The sequence below is a fragment of the Thalassophryne amazonica genome, chromosome 18 (genome assembly GCF_902500255.1).
Source record: "Thalassophryne amazonica chromosome 18, fThaAma1.1, whole genome shotgun sequence".
In the NCBI taxonomy this organism is placed as follows: Eukaryota; Metazoa; Chordata; class Actinopteri; order Batrachoidiformes; family Batrachoididae; genus Thalassophryne; species Thalassophryne amazonica.
The window spans coordinates 28,833,219-28,855,077 of NC_047120.1; the positions used below are offsets into that span (position 1 = coordinate 28,833,219).

Below are 21,859 nucleotides of genomic sequence, written 5' to 3' on the forward strand. Positions count from 1 at the left end.
GTTGTACATACAGCCCAAAACAAACCTCGAAATGCACAACAGAGCAAACCTGCTATTTCATAAACTAGTAGGTAATGTGATAATGACAACTGACACAGCTATCTGTAATTTACAAATATGATACATTAAAAAAATATGTCCAATTATTGAAAATGTCCAACCAGGATAATTTTCCTTCATGCACATCTTCATAAGATACACTACCACTGTGTGACATTTCACTGAAATGCAAACAGTTGAAGACCCCAACTTTGTTTGTACTGTATAATAAATCAGACACAAGGCGTCTAACAGAGTGGCTCCAACTGAAAAGGTGACAGTTGTATTACGCTTCGGGTTTTGTTTCACAAAATGTTTAAATGTTTTGGAACAAAGGTTATACTGAAATTTACATGCAGCCGTTATACAACCCCTGGCAATAATTATGGAATCACCAGCCTCGGAGGATGTTCATTCAGTTTAATTTTGTGGAAAAAAAGCAGATCACAGACATGACACAAAACTAAAGTCATTTCAAATGGCAACTTTATGGCTTTAAGAAACACTATAAGAAATCAGGAAAAAAAAAATTGTGGCAGTCAGTAACGGTTACTTTTTTAGACCAAGTAGAGGGAAAAAAAAATATGCACTCACTCAATTCTGAGGAATAAATTATGGAATCACCCGGTAAATTTTCATCCCCAAAACTAACACCTGCATCAAATCAGATCTGCTCGTTAGTCTGCATCTAAAAAGGAGTGATCACACCTTGGAGAGCTGTTGCACCAAATGGACTGACATGAATCACACGAGAGATGTCAATTGAAACAAAGGAGAGGATTATCAAACTCTTAAAAGAGGGTAAATCATCACGCAATGTTGCAAAAGATGTTGGTTGTTCACAGTCAGCTCTGTCTAAACTCTGGACCAAATACAAACAACATGGGAAGGTTGTTAAAGGCAAACATACTGGTAGACCAAGGAAGACATCAAAGCGTCAAGACAGAAAACTTAAAGCAATATGTCTCAAAAATCGAAAATGCACAACAAAACAAATGAGGAACGAATGGGAGGAAACTGGAGTCAACGTCTGTGACCGAACTGTAAGAAACCGCCTAAAGGAAATGGGATTTACATACAGAAAGCTAAACGAAAGCCATCATTAACACCTAAACAGAAAAAAACAAGGTTACAATGGGCTAAGGAAAAGCAATCGTGGACTGTGGATGACTGGATGAAAGTCATATTCAGTGATGAATCTCGAATGTGCATTGGGCAAGGTGATGATGCTGGAACTTTTGTTTGGTGCCATTCCAATGAGATTTATAAAGATGACTGCCTGAAGAGAACATGTAAATTTCCACAGTCGATGATATGGGGCTGCATGTCAGGTAAAGGCACTGGGGAGATGGCTGTCATTACATCATCAATAAATGCACAAGTTTACGTTGATATTTTGGACACTTTTCTTATCCCATCAATTGAAAGGATGTTTGGGGATGATGAAATTATTTTTCAAGATGATAATGCATCTTGCCATAGAGCAATAACTGTGAAAACATTCCTTGCAAAAAGACACATAGGGTCAATGTCATGGCCTGCAAATAGTCCGGACCTTAATCCAATTGAAAATCTTTGGTGGAAGTTGAAGAAAATGGTCCATGACAAGGCTCCAACCTGCAAAGCTAATCTGGCAACAGCAATCAGAGAAAGTTGGAGCCAGATTGATGAAGAGTAGTGTTTGTCACTCATTAAGTCCATGCCTCAGAGACTGCAAGCTGTTATAAAAGCCAGAGGTGGCGCAACAAAATACTAGTGATGTGTTGGAGCGTTCTTTTGTTTTTCATGATTCCATAATTTTTTCCTCAGAACTGAGTTATTCCATATTTTTTTCCCTCTGCTTGGTCTAAAAAAGTAACCGTTACTGACTGCCACAATTTTTTTTCCCGATTTCTTTATGGTGTTTCTTAAAGCCAGAAGGTTGCCATTTGAAATGACTTTAGTTTTGTGTCATGTCTGTGATCTGCTTTTTTTCTACAAATTAAACAACTGAATGAACATCCTCCGAGGCCGGTGATTCCATAATTATTGCCAGGGGTTGTATTTACTGAAGATTATTAACTCTGCAAAAGTAAGGATTTGATACTTGGGTTTTATCTTTGTATTCTGTATCACACATATTCTGGATGTAGTGTTTGAAACTAAGTCACAATCTCAATTCATGAGATCATATAATCATCAGTACATCTGTGGCACTGAATACAATAGAAGTTTTATTTGTCATTGTACACACACAAGATTAGGGACGCCACTCCGCAACTAATCTCATACGGACTGCACAGATTAATGAATAAATCTGCCTATTAAATAAGAATAGTTATCTTGTGTTGAAATGAGACATCATTGGCCTATTTGCTCACACAGACAGGTGTTACAGGAACATTGCGTTACGCAAACAGCCCAAATAAACATTTATGAAGCCAACACCAATGAAGAATCAGTGGAACTGCAGGCTTGTTCAGTCACTAAACAGAATGAGTCACACAAAAAGAAAGACTGAGTCAGAGCAAGAATGACGCCTACATCTCACAACAATTGTATCAGTTTGTCAAAATAAGGCACTTGTCAGTTCAGGGTCACTTTTATAACACTGTATTACAATGTCAAACTACATAAGTTATTTTTTTCTACACTTGACTCACATCAGATGTTTTGTGTTAATAGTTCAGGAGTGGACAGAGAGGCTGTTAAACCGTTATACATCATCCGCTCCATCTTTTATTTACACACTACCAGAACAGAATGTTAGAGGACACATGACTTTCAGTGCAAGTGTGAAAGCAACTTTTGTCGTGAGTCTGCACAGTGGAAGAGGCAGATCTCTTATCACGGCCAGAGGATAAACCTCCGCTAAGTGAATGAAGTGGCCTTAAATGTGTCTGAAAGGAATCCTGCAGGAACAGGAAAGCAACAGCCCTGCTTTCTCCTGATAGATTTGAAATGGAATGAAGGCAGCAGAGTGACCAAGAAAAACAAAAAGGAACTACACACACTTTTCTCCAGGCTGGAGGACCACCTGCAGTCCTGTGTGCAGTTTCTTGAGATACCTGGCTTCACTGTGCTGCAGATAATTTAACCATCAAAGACTAAAAGGCTGCAAATATCAGCCTGGACTCGCTCTGTGGTGAGAGAAACAATCCAAAGCACTGCGCTTATTGTCTTCAGCGGAGAATCATTTGCTGAAGTATAAATGTTCTATACCTTTGGTCTCTTTAATGACGACTGCATTGAGGAGGCCTTTTCCTCTCACTGTGGTCACAATGTCTTTTGGCAGCTTTCTCAGCTCAGTTCGCAACAACTGCCCCATCTTATCAGCATTCTCTGCCAGCTTCTCCTCCTCCAACACCTGAAAATAACAGCCAGTTTAATAGAGGAATTGCACACCCGCCATATTGGATTTTGGTCAAGCAGGGGATTGTGGGAAATGTGTGCCTGCTGCAGACCCACAGACATGCTGAGAAACTAAACAACCGGCTCAGAATGCTGGTGTCGCAGAACAAACGGTACACCCCCCCCCCCCCCCCCCCCCCCCCCCCCAAAAAAAAATTTGGTCTTCACTGTGCATGCATCATTTCGGAGCTCAGCCGCTTCTCTAAGACAGTCTCTTCACCCAAAGCAATCAAATGAATTAATGGGATTATTAATCGGATGACAAGGTAAAATGTCTTAAATCATACTAAAGTCAGTTTTAAGCAGAAATGAGACCGTGTTAAGCAGAAACAAGGCGATAATCTGTGAGTCGTTACTCTGACTGTCTGAAATGACAGACACAGTTAATGCAGCAGCTCCTCTGGCTGTGGCGCTCTGATTGCTTCCTCCATCTTTTAATGATGAAATAATGCTGAATTTATGTGGAAATGATTGTTGTACAAAAGGTTCAGATATGTCACTGAGACAGATGATGACTGGAGTGCAGTTTGAGGCAGAAACGGGGTGATAATTGGTGAACCACGGCTGACACACAGAAATGGCGCATGCACAGTGACGGCAGTTTGGACCGATTTTTAGGGGAGACCATTCAGTTGGCGACATTGGGGATTACTTGTTATGTCCCTGGATGCCTCAAACATGTGAATGTCTGTTTTTATTAAGAATGTAACACTTAGAAACAAGTGGAGTCACAGTATTGGAATGACTGGAAATAAGAGAAAGTTTAGTAAGTTCAAGCACTGACCCACCAAGTCTGCAGCAGCCAGAAAACTTACATGGTAGACACACCAACGATTTTTCCACTCAAACAACCAATATAGTTTTGTCCACAACTTGCAACAAAATCGCGGCCGACATTGGACGCATAACTTAAATCTCTCCTGCTTTGCTACACCAGAACTTTTTTAGTTTTCTTTTTGTTGGTGCACTAACCTGTATAAGACTAATTAAAAACATGCCAGATGAATTGGATTTAAAATAAAACTGATCACACAATTTCTGAATTTGATAATTCAAAGGTTGCAGTCAGTGCAGGCTCTGTACATGCAACAGCATGATCATGGCTTGTTTCAGATTACAAGCTGGGAAAAAAAAAAAAAAAAAAAAAAAGAGGACTACATGCTTTAAACTACAGTCTTGACACATAAGGGAGGAAACTGAGTTTTATTGTTATCCTGATTATGAACAAACTGTACATTAGGAATGTAGACATTATTTGGAACAAAAAGAGTGCTCACTACACAGGATCACACTGGGTAATACTTCTGTAAATATGTAAACATGGACAAAGGGAAGGTTTGTTTTAACTAAAAATGGCAAAAACAGTAAATTTAAAAACAGATACAGAGAGAAAAAAAATGGAAGGATTCTGATAGAGGGCTGCAGAAAAATAATGATTTTCTCTGGAACATTGTCCCTGGTTTGTTTCTCAGAAAGGTTGGATTCACAGGTGAAATAAAGCGTAATCAATCAGTGAAGTGCACCTGAAGTGCAGCGATGGCCACCCGGCAGGCCATGGGGTTGCCTCCATACGTGGACCCGTGTTCGCCAGGCTTGATGGTTAACATTATTTCATCATCACACAGAACAGCTGAAACCTGAGGGACAAAAACATGTCAAGCAAATAAGGGTATGATCTCTCAACACTCAAAAAGTCCAACATGCAGAGTAGATTATGGATATACTTACAGGGTAGAAGCCTCCAGAAAGAGCCTTGCCCAGCATCACCACATCTGGACGTACTTCCTCGTGGTCCACAGCCAGTCGCCGGCCGGTACGCGCCAGGCCCGTCTGCACCTCATCATCGATCCACAACACCTGGACAAACAAAGTTCTTTAGTTGGCTTCAAAATCTCTTTAAGCATAACATTTTTCTTCACAATATCACTGTCATATTAATTTCATACCCTATATGAAATTTAGGAACTTGCCTGTACCATCTGGCAGGGGGACTGATGATGGAAATCAGCCTATGGCTGCAATTGTGTACATTTCTGTTTTTATTTCTCTTAAAAAGAAAATGTTCATTAATGTACATTGCCCCTCTTAGCAAATAAAATTGAAATGAAATTAAATGTATATCCATACGGTGTAAAAAAAAAAAAATCAATAGAGCCACATTACTGTCAATGCCACTGGAGAGCTGTTGTTGCACATTTAAGTACTTTTGAATGAATGAATGAATGGATTTATTCGGCACAGACACAAATCCGAAAGAACAGAAACATACCAATAATATGAATGTTACATAAACAAGCCTGTGAGTCCGAAAGGGTGTGGGCAGAAGCAAAGCTTATCAACGCCCACCCCTGCTAGAATGAGTCCAACAATTATAACAGTCATAACAACATATACACAAATTCACAACACACTACATATCAACACAGACATACACTTCAATATTCAATTACATTTCAATTCATGTATAAGTATGTTATGTATAAAGCGCCAAATCACAGCAAACGTGGCCCAAGTCACTCCATATTAACCCTGCCGACCCCCAGAGCAAGCACTAGGCAACTGTGGTGAGGAAAAACTCCCTCTTAGGAAGAAACCTCAAGCAGACCAGGCTCTAGGGGGTGACCCTCTGCTTGGGCCGTGCATATATACCTGTATACGTACATACATACACACACACACACGCACACATACACACACACGCACACGTATACACACACGCACACACGTACACACGCACGTATACACACACGCACACACGCACGTACACACACACGCACGTACACACACACGCACACACGTACACACGCACGTACACACACACGCACGTATACGCACGCGCACGTACACACACAGACACATATACACGTACATATACATACATATTGACTGATCATTTATTTTGAGGTTTACAAAATAAACATTTCTTTGACATCTACATTTACCCACATTGGGTTGAAAAGAACAGGAGATACAAACATACATGCATACATACCCGCGCACTTAACCCGAAAAGGGGTGGGATGAAGACAAACTTATTTAATCCCACCCCCAAATACCCATACGTTATTACGACAACAGAGTGTGACCAATATTCCTTTTTTATTACTATGTAATTGATATCATATATTAGTGATGAGTATCTATAATAATAATAATAATGATAAAAACAATTCCCACCACAATAGACAGTAATAATGACAATAATTGTCGTCAATTTTTTTTTTTTTTATATTTCTATTATTATTACCATTTTTTTTTAATTGCTATTGATATTGCTGGTGTCATTCCTTAAGCCATTTTCATGTCAAATTCCCCACATTTACTCAGAAAAGACAAGGTTTTGGAGTCTGCTGGCAGAAGGGGAAGACCTTTGAGCAACAGACCCCCACTTGTCGACCCTGATCTGGTGATAATGATGTAAGAGGGGGAAACAAGGAGGAAAGAAAAGGAAGTCTTTTTATGTATCAATAAACTTACTTACACACATATATATACACACACATATATATATATACACACACACACATATATATATATATACACACATATATATACACACACATATATATATACACATACATATATATATATACACATACATATATACACACACATATATACACACACATATATATACACATACATATATATATACACACACATATATACACATACATATATATATATACACACACATATATACACATACATATATATATATACACACACATATATACACACACATATATATATATACACACACATATATACACACACATATATACACACACATATATACACACACACATACATATATATACACATACATATATACACACATATATATACACATACATATATACACACATATATATATGTACACACGAGGGCTGTCAATAAAGTAACGGTCCTTTTTATTTTTTTCAAAAACTATATGGATTTCATTCATATGTTTTTACGTCAGACATGCTTGAACCCTCGTGCGCATGCGTGAGTTTTTCCACGCCTGTCGGTGACGTCATTCACCTGTGAGCACTCCTTGTGGGAGGAGTCGTCCAGCCCCTCGTCGGAATTCCTTTGTCTGAGAAGTTGCTGAGAGACTGGCGCGTTGTTTGATCAAAATTTTTTCTAAACCTGTGAGACACATCGAAGTGGACACGGTTCGAAAAATTAAGCTGGTTTTCAGTGAAAATTTTAACGGCTGATGAGAGATTTTGAGGTGATACTGTCGCTTTAAGGACTTTTCACGGTGCGAGACGTCGCTCAGCGCTCTCAGGCAGCGTCATCAGCCTGTTTCAAGCTGAAAATCTCCACATTTCAGGCTCTATTGATCCAGGACGTCGTGAGAGAACAGAGAAGTTTCAGAAGAAGTCGGTTTCAGCATTTTATCCGGATATTCCACTGTTAAAGGAGATTTTTTTTACTGAAAGACGTGCGGACGGATCCGCACGTCGGGACGCAGCCGACGCGGTGCGGCGGCACAGGAAAAACACCTCTGTGTTGATAACCATTTGTAAAATCCAGGCGGCTTTTGATGGCTTTCAGTGGAGTGAGTATATGAGAAATTGTTTAACAGGCAAGACATGTTCCAACTTGTCCTTAAGGCTTTCAACAGAGGTGTTTTTCCTGTGGCGGAGCGTCGCGGCGGCTGCGTCCCGACGCGCGGACCCGTCCGCACGTCTTTCATTAAAAAAATCTCCTTTAACAGTGGAATATCCGGATAAAATGCTGAAACCGACTTCTTCTGAAACTTCTCTGTTCTCTCACGACGTCCTGGATCAATAGAGCCTGAAATGTGGAGGTTTTCAGCTTGAAACAGGCTGATGACGCCGCCTGAGAGCGCTGAGCGACGTCTCGCACCGTGAAAAGTCCTTAAAGCGACAGTCTCACCTCAAAATCTCTCATCAGACGTTAAAATTTTCACTGAAAACCAGCTTAATTTTTCGAACCGTGTCCACTTCGATGTGTCTCACAGGTTTAGAAAAAATTTTGATCAAACAACGCGCCAGTCTCTCAGCAACTTCTCAGACAAAGGAATTCCGACGAGGGGCTGGACGACTCCTCCCACAAGGAGTGCTCACAGGCGAATGACGTCACCGACAGGCGTGGAAAAACTCACGCATGCGCACGAGGGTTCAAGCATGTCTGACGTAAAAACATATGAATGAAATCCATATAGTTTTTGAAAAAAATAAAAAGGACCGTTACTTTATTGACAGCCCTCGTATATATACACTCAACAAAAATATAAATGCAACACTTTTGGTTTTGCTCCCATTTTGTATGAGATGGACTCAAAGATCTAAAACTTTTTCCACATATACAATATCACCATTTCTCTCAAATATTGTTCACAAACCAGTCTAAATCTGTGATAGTGAGCACTTCTCCTTTGCTGAGATAATCCATCCCACCTCACAGGTGTGCCATACCAAGATGCTGATTAGACACCATGATTACTGCACAGGTGTGCCTTAGACTGCCCACAATAAAAGGCCACTCTGAAAGGTGCAGTTTTATCACACAGCACAATGCCACAGATGTCGCAAGATTTGAGGGAGCGTGCAATTGGCATGCTGACAGCAGGAATGTCAACCAGAGCTGTTGCTTGTGTATTGAATGTTCATTTCTCTACCATAAGCCGTCTCCAAAGTCGTTTCAGAGAATTTGGCAGTACATCCAACCAGCCTCACAACTGCAGACCACGTGTAACCACACCAGCCCAGGACCTCCACATCCAGCATGTTCACCTCCAAGATCGTCTGAGACCAGCCACTCGGACAGCTGCTGAAACAATCGGTTTGCATAACCAAAGAATTTCTGCACAAACTGTCAGAAACCGTCTCAGGGAAGCTCATCTGCATGCTCACCGTCCTCATCGGGGTCTCGACCTGACTCCAGTTCGTCGTCGTAACCGACTTGAGTGGGCAAATGCTCACATTCGCTGGCGTTTGGCACGTTGGAGAGGTGTTCTCTTCACGGATGATGCGAAGGAGATGTGTTGCACTGCATGAGGCAAATGGTGGTCACACCAGATACTGACTGGTATCCCCCCCCCCAATAAAACAAAACTGCACCTTTCAGAGTGGCCTTTTATTGTGGGCAGTCTAAGGCACACCTGTGCACTAATCATGGTGTCTAATCAGCATCTTGATATGGCACACCTGTGAGGTGGGATGGATTATTTCAGCAAAGGAGAAGTGCTCACTATCACAGATTTAGACTGGTTTGTGACCAATATTTGAGGGAAATGGTGATATTGTGTATGTGGAAAAAGTTTTAGATCTTTGAGTTCATCTCATACAAAATTGGAGCAAAACCAAAAGTGTTGCGTTTATATTTTTGTTGAGTATATATACACACACATACATATATATATGTACATACACACACACACACACGCATACACGTATATATACGCATACATATATACATACATATACATGTTTCCCTCTCTCTAAGTTATTACCATCATCACCATACTTCTATTTGACTAGCATTTCAACTACAGGATCATGATGTATAAAAATAATACTTTTGACCATGGTTACGACACCGGCAATAACAGGTATTATGCAAATATGTTAACATCTATTATATTAACAAACATATAGTAAGATTTTATTATCATTATTATCATTTTTTTTATAATATAATTTACAATTATGGCTATGATATATATAATTAAATTGATGTACAGGATAATTCCAGGTATTTTATGAAAGTTTGTGTGTCCTAGCGAGACCCCTTCTATTGCTGACAAGGCAAAAAAGCAAAGGTAAATTAACTAGAAATAAATTAAAAAGACATGACGATCACGCACCTCTCTCCTCATTCATGTATTTCAACAGAACCATTTCTTTGTATCTTTTTTTGAATTGATGGATGTTAGGACATCGCTTGAGCTGAGGTGCCAAACTATTCCACAGCTTAATGCCACACACGGACACACAGAAACTTTTCCTGGTAGTTCTCACTGCCTTGACTTTAAAGTTACCACATCCCCTCAAGTTATAGCTTCCTTCTCTCTGGGTGAAGAGACTCAGAATATTACTGGGTAATGAGTTTTTACTGGCTTTATATAATAATTGTGCAGTGTGAAAATTAACCAGATCTGGCATTTTCAACAATTTGGATTGCAAAAATAGACTATTTGTGTGATCAAGATATCCTACCTTATAGATGATTCTTATTGCCCGCTTTTGGATTATACAGAGGGGATGTAGCAAACTTTTGTAATTGTTACCCCAGATTTCTATACAATATGTTAAGTAAGGAGAGATTAAAGAATAATACAATAAATATAATGCATTATGATCCAGAAAATATTTTGCTTTGTACATAATAGAGACATTCTTGGAAACTTTTTTATGTATGTGGCTGATATGAGACTTCCAGCTTAATTTACTATCGATGGTTATCCCTAAAAATTTGACTTCTGACACTATCTATTTCAACACCGTCTATATTTATTGGTAAATTAGAATTGACATTTTGATTTCCAAAAAACATGACTTTAGTCTTTTTTATATTTAAAGATAATTTATTAATATTCAACCAAGTTTTCAGCTTAATTAATTCACTATTTACCACATTAATAAGTTTGCTATAGTTATCACTTTAATAGAATATATTGGTATCATCTGCAAATAATAATTTTAATAATTGTGACACATTAAATATGTCATTTATATAAAGATTAAAAAAATGTGGACCCAGTATGGATCCCTGTGGGACCCCACAAGGGATGCCCAAACACCTGGATTTAAATGCACCCATCTGCACAAACTGATGTCTCTCCGTTAAATAGCTTTGAATCCAGTTCCAAGCCACTCCCCTGATACCATATCTTTCCAATTTATTGAGTAGAATTGAGTGATTAAGTGTGTCAAACGCTTTCTTTAAATCAATGAATATTCCAACTATATAGTTTTTAATATCTAAGGTGTTTGTAATCTCTTCTATTGCTTCAATTATTGCAAGTGAAGTTGACCTACCAGACCTAAACCCATATTGACATTCGTTAATTATGTTATATTTTTTCTATAAAGGATCCTAACCTGTTGTTAAAAAGCTTTTCTAAAATTTTGGAAAATTGTGGAAGTAGAGAGACCGGTCTGTAGTTTGTGAAGATATGTTTATTTCCATTTTCGGGAATGTCCTAGTTTGAAATGACAAGTTACATATGAGTCAGGGGTTTTGATATGCTTTTGATTATTGTTTTTACTAGCTTCATATCTATGTCATAACAGTCAGTTGATTTTTTATTTTTACATTTATTAACAATATCTATTATTTCGGCTTCACTAACACTGGAGAGAAACATTGTGTTTGGATTGATTTTTATGAGTGATTCCTGCTCCTTGTTACAACCATCGGGAATTTTTACTGCCAAGTCAGGTCCAATATTAACAAAGAAGTTATTAAAACCATTAACTATGTTATACATATTATAGATGTCCTTGTTCTTATCAATAAAATAATTTGGATAAGAATTACCTCTTCCCTTATTTTTGATTATAGTGTCTTTTCTGTTGATCCTTTTTCTGACATACATTCACCAACACCATGAAGAACCCACAGAGAAACTATCAAAATAAGGGTCAGGTCCTGGAGCAGGCACAGTTACAAATATCCTTTTTGTCACAGATTCACCATCAAAAATTGCAGGAAGTGCACAATGTATCCATCCATCCATCCATCCATTTTCTTCCGCTTTAGCCGGAGTCGGGTCGCGGGGGCAGCAGCTCAAGCAAAGCCGCCCAGACCTCCCGATCCACACACATCTCCCCCAGCTCCTCCGGGGTAACCCCAAGGCGTTCCCAAGCCAGCCGAGAGAGATAGTCCCTCCAGCGTGTCCTGGGTCTTCCCCGGGGCCTCCTCCCAATGGGACGTGCCCGGAACACCTCTCCAGCGAGGCATCCAGGGGGCATCCGGAAAAGATGCCCGAGCCACCTCAACTGACTCCTTTTGACGTGGAGGAGCAGCGGCTCGACTCCGAGCTCCTCACCCTATCTCTAAGGGAGCACCCAGCCACCCTGCGGAGGAAACTCATCTCGGCCGCTTGTACTCGCGATCTCGTTCTTTCGGTCATGAGCCAAATCTCATGACCACAGGTGAGGATCGGAACGTAGATCGATCGGTAAATCGAGAGCTTTACCCCCCTACTCAGCTCTCTCTTCACCACGACGGTCCGATACAGCGACCGCATCACTGCAGATGCTGCACCAATAAATTTATATTGTGCACCGATAGTGCACAATATAAATGTTTGCATTTCAATTTGATATGCTAATGTGTCTCCCTGTGCTAAATGGCCTTTCTACGATATATCTGAAGACTGACTCTCTGCTCTGTTTTAGACCTTTGGTACCATGGCTTTCTGCTGCCTTACACTAGCAATGCACCAACATTGCTCCTAATCATAAGACATTGTAAGACCAACATGTGCACAGGTGCCAAGATGACATATTTACTGGCATCACATGGGTGAGAAAATGATAACTGCATCAGATGGAAACAAGCAATGACATTTTTGCCAGGTGCAAGATTGGATCCATTAATCGTTCATAGAATTATTGTGGTAACATGTCTTGAATCATAACAGTTTATGAATTTGCTTAAAGTTATAGCATGGAAGACTGAAAATAATACCCTACTAAAAAGGGGCAAATCAGAATGCATTTCATTTAAAAGATGACAAACATGGTCCAAACCTTCCTCTCAGTAAACACATTTCATTAATGAGTGAAATATCATGCCTGTCTCATGTGTTTGGCAACACTTACATTGTGTTTTGTACAAAGCTCTCTGACTTTTTTCAGGTAGCCGTGGTCAGGCACCACCACGCCTGCCTCCCCCTGGATAGGCTCCACCATGAAAGCTGCGACATTTGGGTCTTGAAGGGCTTTCTTAAGGAGACAAAAACATAGTGCCAACAAAGTCAGACACCATTAAATGATATGCTAGTTTTCTGAGTCAAGAAACTCAATTCAGCTACTTGTAAGAACAAAAACTCTGCCAACTACCATTTATCAAAAATGTATAAAAAGCATTCTAATCCAATTACATTTTTTCCACAAATCTGATTGGCTAATCGTGTGAGATTTGAGACCATAAAACATTGCATAAATAGTGGCAAAATAGTAAAACCGTTTCACATTTAATGTATTAGTCCACGCCCTGACCATGTGCACTGCTACGCAGATGTAAATAATTGCACTGTCATCTGAGGGTGACAGAAACTAGTGCAGCGAGGACGATGCTAAACTGCGTGGATTTAACTGGATTGATTGATGGATTTAACGCAATGCAGCTGACGAGATGGAGAAATCTGTGGGTCTGCTCACAAAATTTTTAGTTTGGCATGAAGACGCTGGTGCAACGGTAGGCTTTGACAAGCCAACCACACACTTTCAAAATAATTCGCCGACCGAATTACTTATAGAAAAATTAACCGTGCAAACGCTGAATTGGATTAGAATGGGAATAACCCACTAATGCGTCGCTACTCAATTTGCAACTCAATTTGCTACTCAAACTCAATTTGCAACCGTAAAATCCAGCATCAACGTTCACAAATCAGACGCAAGGGGGTTATTCCCTAAATCTTTCCATAAATAGCTGCAAAAAACTATAAAATGCTTGGAAGTTTTTACCCTTTTTCCCCTCTCAGAAACAAATGGATAATGACAGACAGTCGAAATCAGTCAAGTTTTAGAAAGGTGCAGCTACTATCAAATGTTAAAGAGAAAATATACAACCCCAATTCCAATGAAGTTGGGACGTTGTGTAAAATGTAAATAAAAACAGAATACAATGATTTGCAAATCCTCTTCAACCTATATTCAACTGAATAAAAAATAAATACATATGCGATGAAATTCACAGTGGAGGCAGACTGCTAACATTGTGTATCTGTTACTGCTGTAAAATCTGAGGATTGTTCTATGCCCAACAAAGAGCCCTTGTAAAGATATTGTTACACACCATTACATTACCCAAAACCTTTGGTTTAGTTTGATTTTACTGACTAATTTTTCTGGTTAATTTGTATACACCGCAACATTTGGCCAATTAGTTGATGCACCTTATTAGAAGCTCAGTTTTGATAGAGCGCTTCAGACTCGTCCCGTTTGTTGAAGAACCAGTCAGCCCTCATCGGCTGATGCACTTTTGTGATATAATGACACTTATTACAAGCCTTGAATAGAGTACAACAAAAACCCGTACCTCCAGTGCAGGAATGTCATTGTATGGGATAAGCTCAAAACCTGGCATGTAGGGACCAAAACCTTCGTAACAACTGGGGTCACTGGAGCTTGAGACGGCAGCCAGGGTGCGGCCCCAGAAGTTTCCATCTAAAAAAGGAAAAAAATAAATAAAAACAATCACACCATGTTGATCACGACTTTTATTGACACAAAATAAAATCAGATTTCTTTGGGCTCAGTAATCAGTTTACCCAGTGTACAACACATTGATGGGACTGGCACATTAACTGATAGATGGTTCTGTCCAGTGTGTCTGGCCAACATAAAGCATCTGGGAGAGGAAGTCTTGTGCTTTATACAGAATTGCGATGGCTTTTGAGATTTTAGATTTAACATAGTTTATGTTTTCCAGCTTAATTTATCATCAATGACTAAGATATTTGGTTTCTGTTACAATTTCTGCATCATTCAATAAAAAATTTCTACTGAAATTCCTGAGCTTATTTTCGAACATAATACACTGTTTTACCAAGATGAAGCAATAATTTGTTTGAATCAAACTACTGTTTGAAATTCAGTAGTTCCCTCTCCATGTCCAAGAGCTGTCCCAAATGATCCCCACTACAAAACACAGTCCTATCAACGGCAAACAAAATACAACTCAGACTTAGAACCTAAACGTATACCATTAATATACAACAGAAACAACGGCCCAAGGACTGAACCCTGGGTCATCCCACATGTAATCCTCAAAAATTCAGAATTTATCCCACCAATATGGACATAATATATGTAATATATCCAATAGTAAAGTGTGATCTATAGTATCAAATGCTTTCTGCAAATTAAAGAAAACCCCTACAGCGTATTGCTTATTCTCAACTGCATTTGTTTTATAATAGCCGAGTGGCCTCTGTGTGCATGCATGCGTATGGCTTTGATCACACAGAAACAACGGAGAGCTGGCATTTGCCATTTGGTATGCTTATGTATTTTGGGTCAAGACTCAATGCTGCGAAAATGGAACGTTGATAGAACAAATATTTTGGGAGAAATGAGCAATTTTAGGTAACCTGCTAATCTGCTTGGGGCGGAATGCAGAAAAGACAAAAAGCTCTGGCTTGATTTTCATTCTTCTGAGCAACCCGCACACATAAATACATTAAGATAGTAAATTAAGACTTTAAAAAAAAAGACATAATTAACAGGAAATAAAAGGGTTGAGTTCTTCCTCTAAAAACTATTGAGGTCTAAGGTTCGAAACACATTCTGGACTCACACGCCATTCCAACTCATTACAGAAACTTTACATAATGTATTACCACCCTTGAAAAATGTCAGCTACCTATTTTATAAACATTACCCAATCTAGAGCCTGTGGATCCCCACTGACAACGCATTAGTGTCAAGCAATGCAGTTAAACACTACAGTGTGTAATGTTCAGTCAACATCCAGCAGGAGCTGGCATTAGCTCTTAACTCTGTCAATAATATTTTGTAAGATAAACAACCAAATTAACATTTGGCAATAATAATAACCCACGTTATCTAGAGTGGCACTATGAACTTGTACGAGTTTATAAAGTTCAACTGACGGCAGGGCAGTCAGAATAATGATGTCTATCGTAACGTAAAAATGTTACATTCACATGTTGATAGAAAATATCCCATTGTATTTTGTCAGGTGTATTTTGTCATTTTGCAGTGTTAATGAGATGGAAAATTTACTTTAAAAAAAAAAATACAACTGCATTCTGTACAATATATTTGACTGACTATTCATTAAAATTCCAACTTTATGCACTGTTTATTTGCCGTACTGTAAAACTGTTTCCAAACTAACGTTTTTTAGCTTACTGTTCATCTTTCGCCATTGTTAAAACAAATCAGCATTCTGTTTGTCTGCATTACTATGGTGGGTATAAAATCTGAAAAAAATTAGTTTGTGAGGCATTATCGTAAAGCGCTTTGAGCTTCTGATGCAGACGGAAAAGCGCTATATAAATGCAGTTCATTTACCATTTCAAAAGTATGTAATATTACAGTGTGTGTAGTGGAGTGGAGGAAATCTCTCATCTTCCCATTGAAAAGAACAGAATATCTGCTCCACACTGTCAACATGTGAATGTAGCATGTTATCCCTGAAAAGGATCAAACGTATGAAATATCTGTCATCGCAAGATATCATCTTAATAGGCATCATTAATAATAAAGTTTAATTAAAAAAATAAAATGTCAAATCCAAATAAACACAAAAACAGCAAATAGTAAAGCTGTGACAATAAAATTTATAGTAAATACAAGAAAATTAAGTTAAGATTTTCCTAATGAGTAGGATCTTTATTCACTGAATGAGAGGCTTTTGACCATTTTTGAGATAACTCAAAAGTTGATGCGCATATCTGGACAAACGGTATGTTGCAGGAATTAAAGTTTATAATGAGAATGTGAAGACACAGCTAATGGTTTGTTGACGCTCTACATATGATCTAACGGCAGCTTCTCTGTGGTTTGTGTCAACATCATTTAAACAAATTGATTGTGTCATAAAAAGTCTAATGCCTATTTCAGAACAATTGACTAGCCTAGTGGTTCCTAAAATGGGTACTGTAGGGGGCGTGGCAAAGGAAATAAATCTGGTTTATTGCAAAAAGAAAAAACAGTGCTTTGAGAGCACAATCTCTCCCGCTGGCAAATGCTGCTTTGGTACAAGTGCTTGCTACATTCCGATAACATTTCAAGGACTTGTACCAATTTTCACAAAATCCAGTCTAAATATGTGAGGAGTTGATTTCAGAATGCAGGCACCAACTCATGAAACTGGCAGTGTCTAGATTTGTTAATCAACGGCCATAACATAACAAGGAGCGCCTTGGGGCAACTGTTTGTTGTGATTTGGCGCTATATAAGAAAAAAGTTGATTGATTGATTGATAACTCTGGTAAAAATGGCCCAACTTGAACTATATAATAATATGCGTATTACCAACCTATAACAAAGACTTGTACCAAGTTCCACAAAATTCCACAAAAGTGTGAGAGGAGACAGACTGGCAGAAACCACAATTCAAGCAGTCAGCCAGCAGGGACTACAGACTATTTGCTCCAGGATTTTGTGTGTCAGCTTAATTGTTTTTTATGAACCACAGCAATCATGACAGAAAAAATAAATAACATACATATGTCTCACAGCAGCCCGGTGTCACTTTTTTCATGCCCCCGTCACGTTTGCGCCCGTGTTTCATGACACTTTTTTTTATAAGCTTCCCCTCCTAATTCTAACCATAGCGCAAGTGTGTACCCTCCCCCGACGTTAACCATGACTCCCCCAGACCTCCCCTCATCCCACATTTCATGGCCCCCGTCACGAAATGAATTTGTGCCCCGTTACGAAAAGCGCCCCATTGTCGTGACCCCCATCACAAACCCATAGATTAATGTACTTTTCGTTCCCCAGTCCACGACCTGCCATGAGACTGGGTTGCTCACAGGGCCCAGAAGCCAAATAAATTTTGTATCTAAAGATACATTTTCAGCATCTCCTGGAAGAAGGAGAAAAAAAAAAAAATCAAAAGAAGCACATATTTAAATGATCCTAGATTCAACCTTTCATTTAAAAGGTCAATGATAATGTTGAAATAACAGAATATGACATGGAAGTAGGACCTGGAATGATTTTCCATTTAATTGCAACCAATTATGCATTAACACAGAACAATTAAACTACATGAAATTCATGAAGACTGAAAAGACTTAAAGCATTTCAAAAACCACAGCTAAAGCTTGTACAATATTTTGAAAGTCATGGTAAAGTATCAACATATCTTATAGTAAAAAAAAAAAAAAAAAAACACTTAAGATTCTTGTGTGAATGACTGTAAATCCATTAAAAGCCACAGTGTCTTTTTTCCAATGAAAAAGTCTACATTCATAAAAAGTCCCTTATATTCTTGTGTAAAATCCTGTTTGAACAGCACAATGTCCATTTTTCAGGGAGAGAAAAACTCTTACCGTATTTCCTGATGGCACAAGATGCAGGACGCTTTCCCGTTTCTTTTATATTTCAGATGTGTTCATGAAGACTACTTCAAATTCAAGCCAACGCCAATTGCATGGATTCTTGATTCCTAATACAACTTTTGATAGTCTTTGTCGTTGTCCTCCCTCTGTGACAGACATGTTGCAAAATAATTATTTTAAAAATTTGATAGCTGTAAAAGTATGCAATGCCCACACGCTACTTTTAGCTTAAGAACAGCATCTTTAATTAGACACAACAGAAGCAGCGCATGCAGCAGACACGGAACAACACAGATGACAGTGTAGCCATAGTAACCAACCAGTCCCGCTTTACGACAACTATCACAACAGCCATGCTTTGAGATAAGCAGTTTACTCTGTGGCGTTCTGTGGACACTTGTCTGCGGATAAAAAAAAAAAAAAAAAAACTTGTATGATGTCATAAAAAAGAACGCTGTGCGATAGCCATTTTCTTAACTCGTGACTATCACGATTAAAGACCATCGGCAGAGTACAACACGAAACTCCCCCCACAAAATCCGCTGAACTGCGGCATCTTCACAGCCCTGATTTTTCTGTGCATTTTGGAGGTTTTTGAACAGCTTTATCTGATAACGCTGATGATTATGATGATCCCCGAGCACTGCTAGTACAATACTGACAAGTATGTGAGGAAAACAAAAAAAAAAACTCGATGAACGTCACTTCTACTGTAAATTCATCACTTAACTTTGTTCAATAAGAAGTCAGTTTAGTAAAAATTACAATGTTTAAAATAAATTCCAGTCAATGTTGAAAACAAAAGTTTTATACATGTGTGTCATACAGAGTTGCCACCTGTCCCTTAAAATACAGAATTGTCCTTTATCTGACAATTAATTGTTGCGTCTCATATTGAATCAACACGGGACGCAAACTGTTCCATATTTTCATAAATGTCCTACACACACTTGTCAAAACTGAATAATAAACAAAATAAAATACAGGAAATATTAAGGGCTGTCAATGTCATCTCTGTACCTTGCGTTGAGTCCTGTGGCGAGGACACAACGCGAGGTACAGTGGACAGACCTCAGACTTTCATGTCTCCATCTCCGTGTGCCCACCTTTCTTGTCCTGTCATGGGTTGCCTGGCATGTCTACACCCAAAACTCCACCACAGTCAAAGAAGTCAAAACAATTGCAAATGTACATACGTGAGTGGGAAGAGTTGAACCTCTGGCTTGACAGCATTAGTGGCAATGGGTACAAGGCAAACAAGTATTTTATTTTTTTATTTCCTCTTAAAGTAAAAATGTCCTCACTTTAAAAATTAAAATTACTGGTCTGTTTTCCTTAATATTTGTTTGTTACTGCACACTTCAGTGAAAGCAAAGTTTATCATGAACAGTGTCGTGTTAATAAAGCACCAGAGTCAGGGGGTGGCTTGAAAATATATCTACAGGGGGTCCCTGTAGAAAACGTTTGGGAACTACCGGACTAGAGAAATGTCAATTTCAAGCCAAATTTATTCAAAAATACTCAACATGATAACAGACAAACTCCAAAAGTCAACAGTCTCAATATGTATGATGGGTTACTTACCTGCAAAAATGATTTTGGCCTTGTTTTTGGGAACACCTTTTACAGTGTAAGCCCATTTACGAGCAACTTTGCAGGCGGTCTCACCAGCTTCGACACCTTAATTTGCCACAAAAAGAAACCAACAGTCAAGACGCACAATGACAAAAATCTCTGAACAAGTACCACTTGGTTATTTGCTGCATTTCTTACCAGTGTTCATCGGCAAAACTTTGTCATAGCCAAACAAGGTCGTGATGTACTCCTCGTATGCACCCAGTACGTCGTTGAAGAATGCTCTGGAGGTCAGGGTGAGCCTGGAGGCCTGGATGGTGAGCGCTTCAATGAGCTTTGGATGGCAGTGCCCCTGGTTCACTGCGCTGTAAGCACTCAGGAAGTCATAATATCGATTACCCTCCACATCCCACACATGGATGCCTGGCGGGAGGAAGAAAAATAATTGAGAAGTGATTTCTACCATTCTGAGGAAAACTGTCACATGATATAAAGTCAACAGTCATTGCTAATCTAGTGACTATATGAGTGTGTACTCACCCTTCCCCCTCTCCAAAGCCACAGGGAGGGGATGGTAGTTGTGTGCGCCATACTTTTCTTCACGGGCGTAGACTTCCTCTGAAGTGAGGGGACGTTCGAGCTTTGTTTTGGACACCACGGAGGAAGACGCACGTGCGCCAGAGGGGACACTGCGATGGAGAAGAGGGGCAGCACAGCCTACTCTGCGGCTCAGGTTGACAAGAATTGATTTCATGGTGAAAAGTTGCAACATCTGGAGGAAGGGGAAGGAACTTAGTTGCCATTTGCGTCCAATTCTTAAACAACCACCAAAAAAAAAAAAAATTATATTATATTATATTATATATATATATATATATATAAACACACACACACACACACACACACACACACACTCTCATACATGTGAACTGTTTGGATAATTTAGGTAAAAGAGATTAAGATATTACAACTGGGCTTCAAGAAATTCTTAATTCTTTATGTTCACCAATGAAACATTTGGTCAAAGAAAACTAGCCAAAAACAACAACTTGATTAAAAGTGCAGAGAGAGCACAACGGTGCCACACCTACATTTGACCACTTCAGGCATCTCTCTCTCTCTTTGCTAACCCTATGAAGAGAGCCGTGGAGACCAATCTGTACTTTCTATCTTTTGGTAAGTGTAGCAGTGGGACTCGTCTGCCTGGTTATCTGCAGTTGAATTTTGACAGAGTACTGGAACAGCTCTTAGGTCACCATAATGCTTCTTTTCTCTTTTTCAAAGCTCATTACAACTTTGTGTAGCACTGATCTCCTGCCTTCGCCAGTATTCTCAGCAGAACCTTCTCAGATGTCTGGGTTTATGTGACACTGCCTCAAGCAGTGTTTTGGTTCACCTCCATGAGCTCATTTGCTGTAACGTATTGGGCCCCTTGATATCTCATATTTTTAATTTGTTTGTGCCATTTCAAATACAAAAAGTAAATGAGGGTTCTCAATATAAAAAAAAAATCTAAAGTTATCTTCCTTAAACTCAAAGCAAATCCATACAACTTGATATAAATTAATTAAAAATATAAAAGCCAAGATGATGAGTTGCATAAGTAATGGGCCACTTTGGTAT

At 39.0% G+C, this 21,859-nt stretch overlaps 1 protein-coding gene across 2 annotated transcripts in view; it reads right to left on the minus strand.

The window, feature by feature from the left end:
• The window catches only part of oat (ornithine aminotransferase), a 36,305-nt gene that overhangs the window by 3,395 nt on the left and 11,051 nt on the right, over nucleotides 1-21,859 (minus strand). For both annotated transcript variants that reach the window (XR_004566452.1, XM_034193740.1), the window contains exons 2-9: nucleotides 20,777-21,008; nucleotides 20,435-20,659; nucleotides 20,246-20,341; nucleotides 14,662-14,789; nucleotides 13,218-13,340; nucleotides 5,158-5,286; nucleotides 4,953-5,066; nucleotides 3,241-3,385 (exon numbers count right to left, since the gene is read on the minus strand). Coding sequence is in view for 1 of the 2 variants with exons in the window: in XM_034193740.1 (XP_034049631.1) it covers nucleotides 3,241-3,385; nucleotides 4,953-5,066; nucleotides 5,158-5,286; nucleotides 13,218-13,340; nucleotides 14,662-14,789; nucleotides 20,246-20,341; nucleotides 20,435-20,659; nucleotides 20,777-21,008 (1,192 nt within the window). In the remaining variant the exon portion in view is untranslated. The remainder of the gene's footprint in view (nucleotides 1-3,240; nucleotides 3,386-4,952; nucleotides 5,067-5,157; nucleotides 5,287-13,217; nucleotides 13,341-14,661; nucleotides 14,790-20,245; nucleotides 20,342-20,434; nucleotides 20,660-20,776; nucleotides 21,009-21,859) is intronic.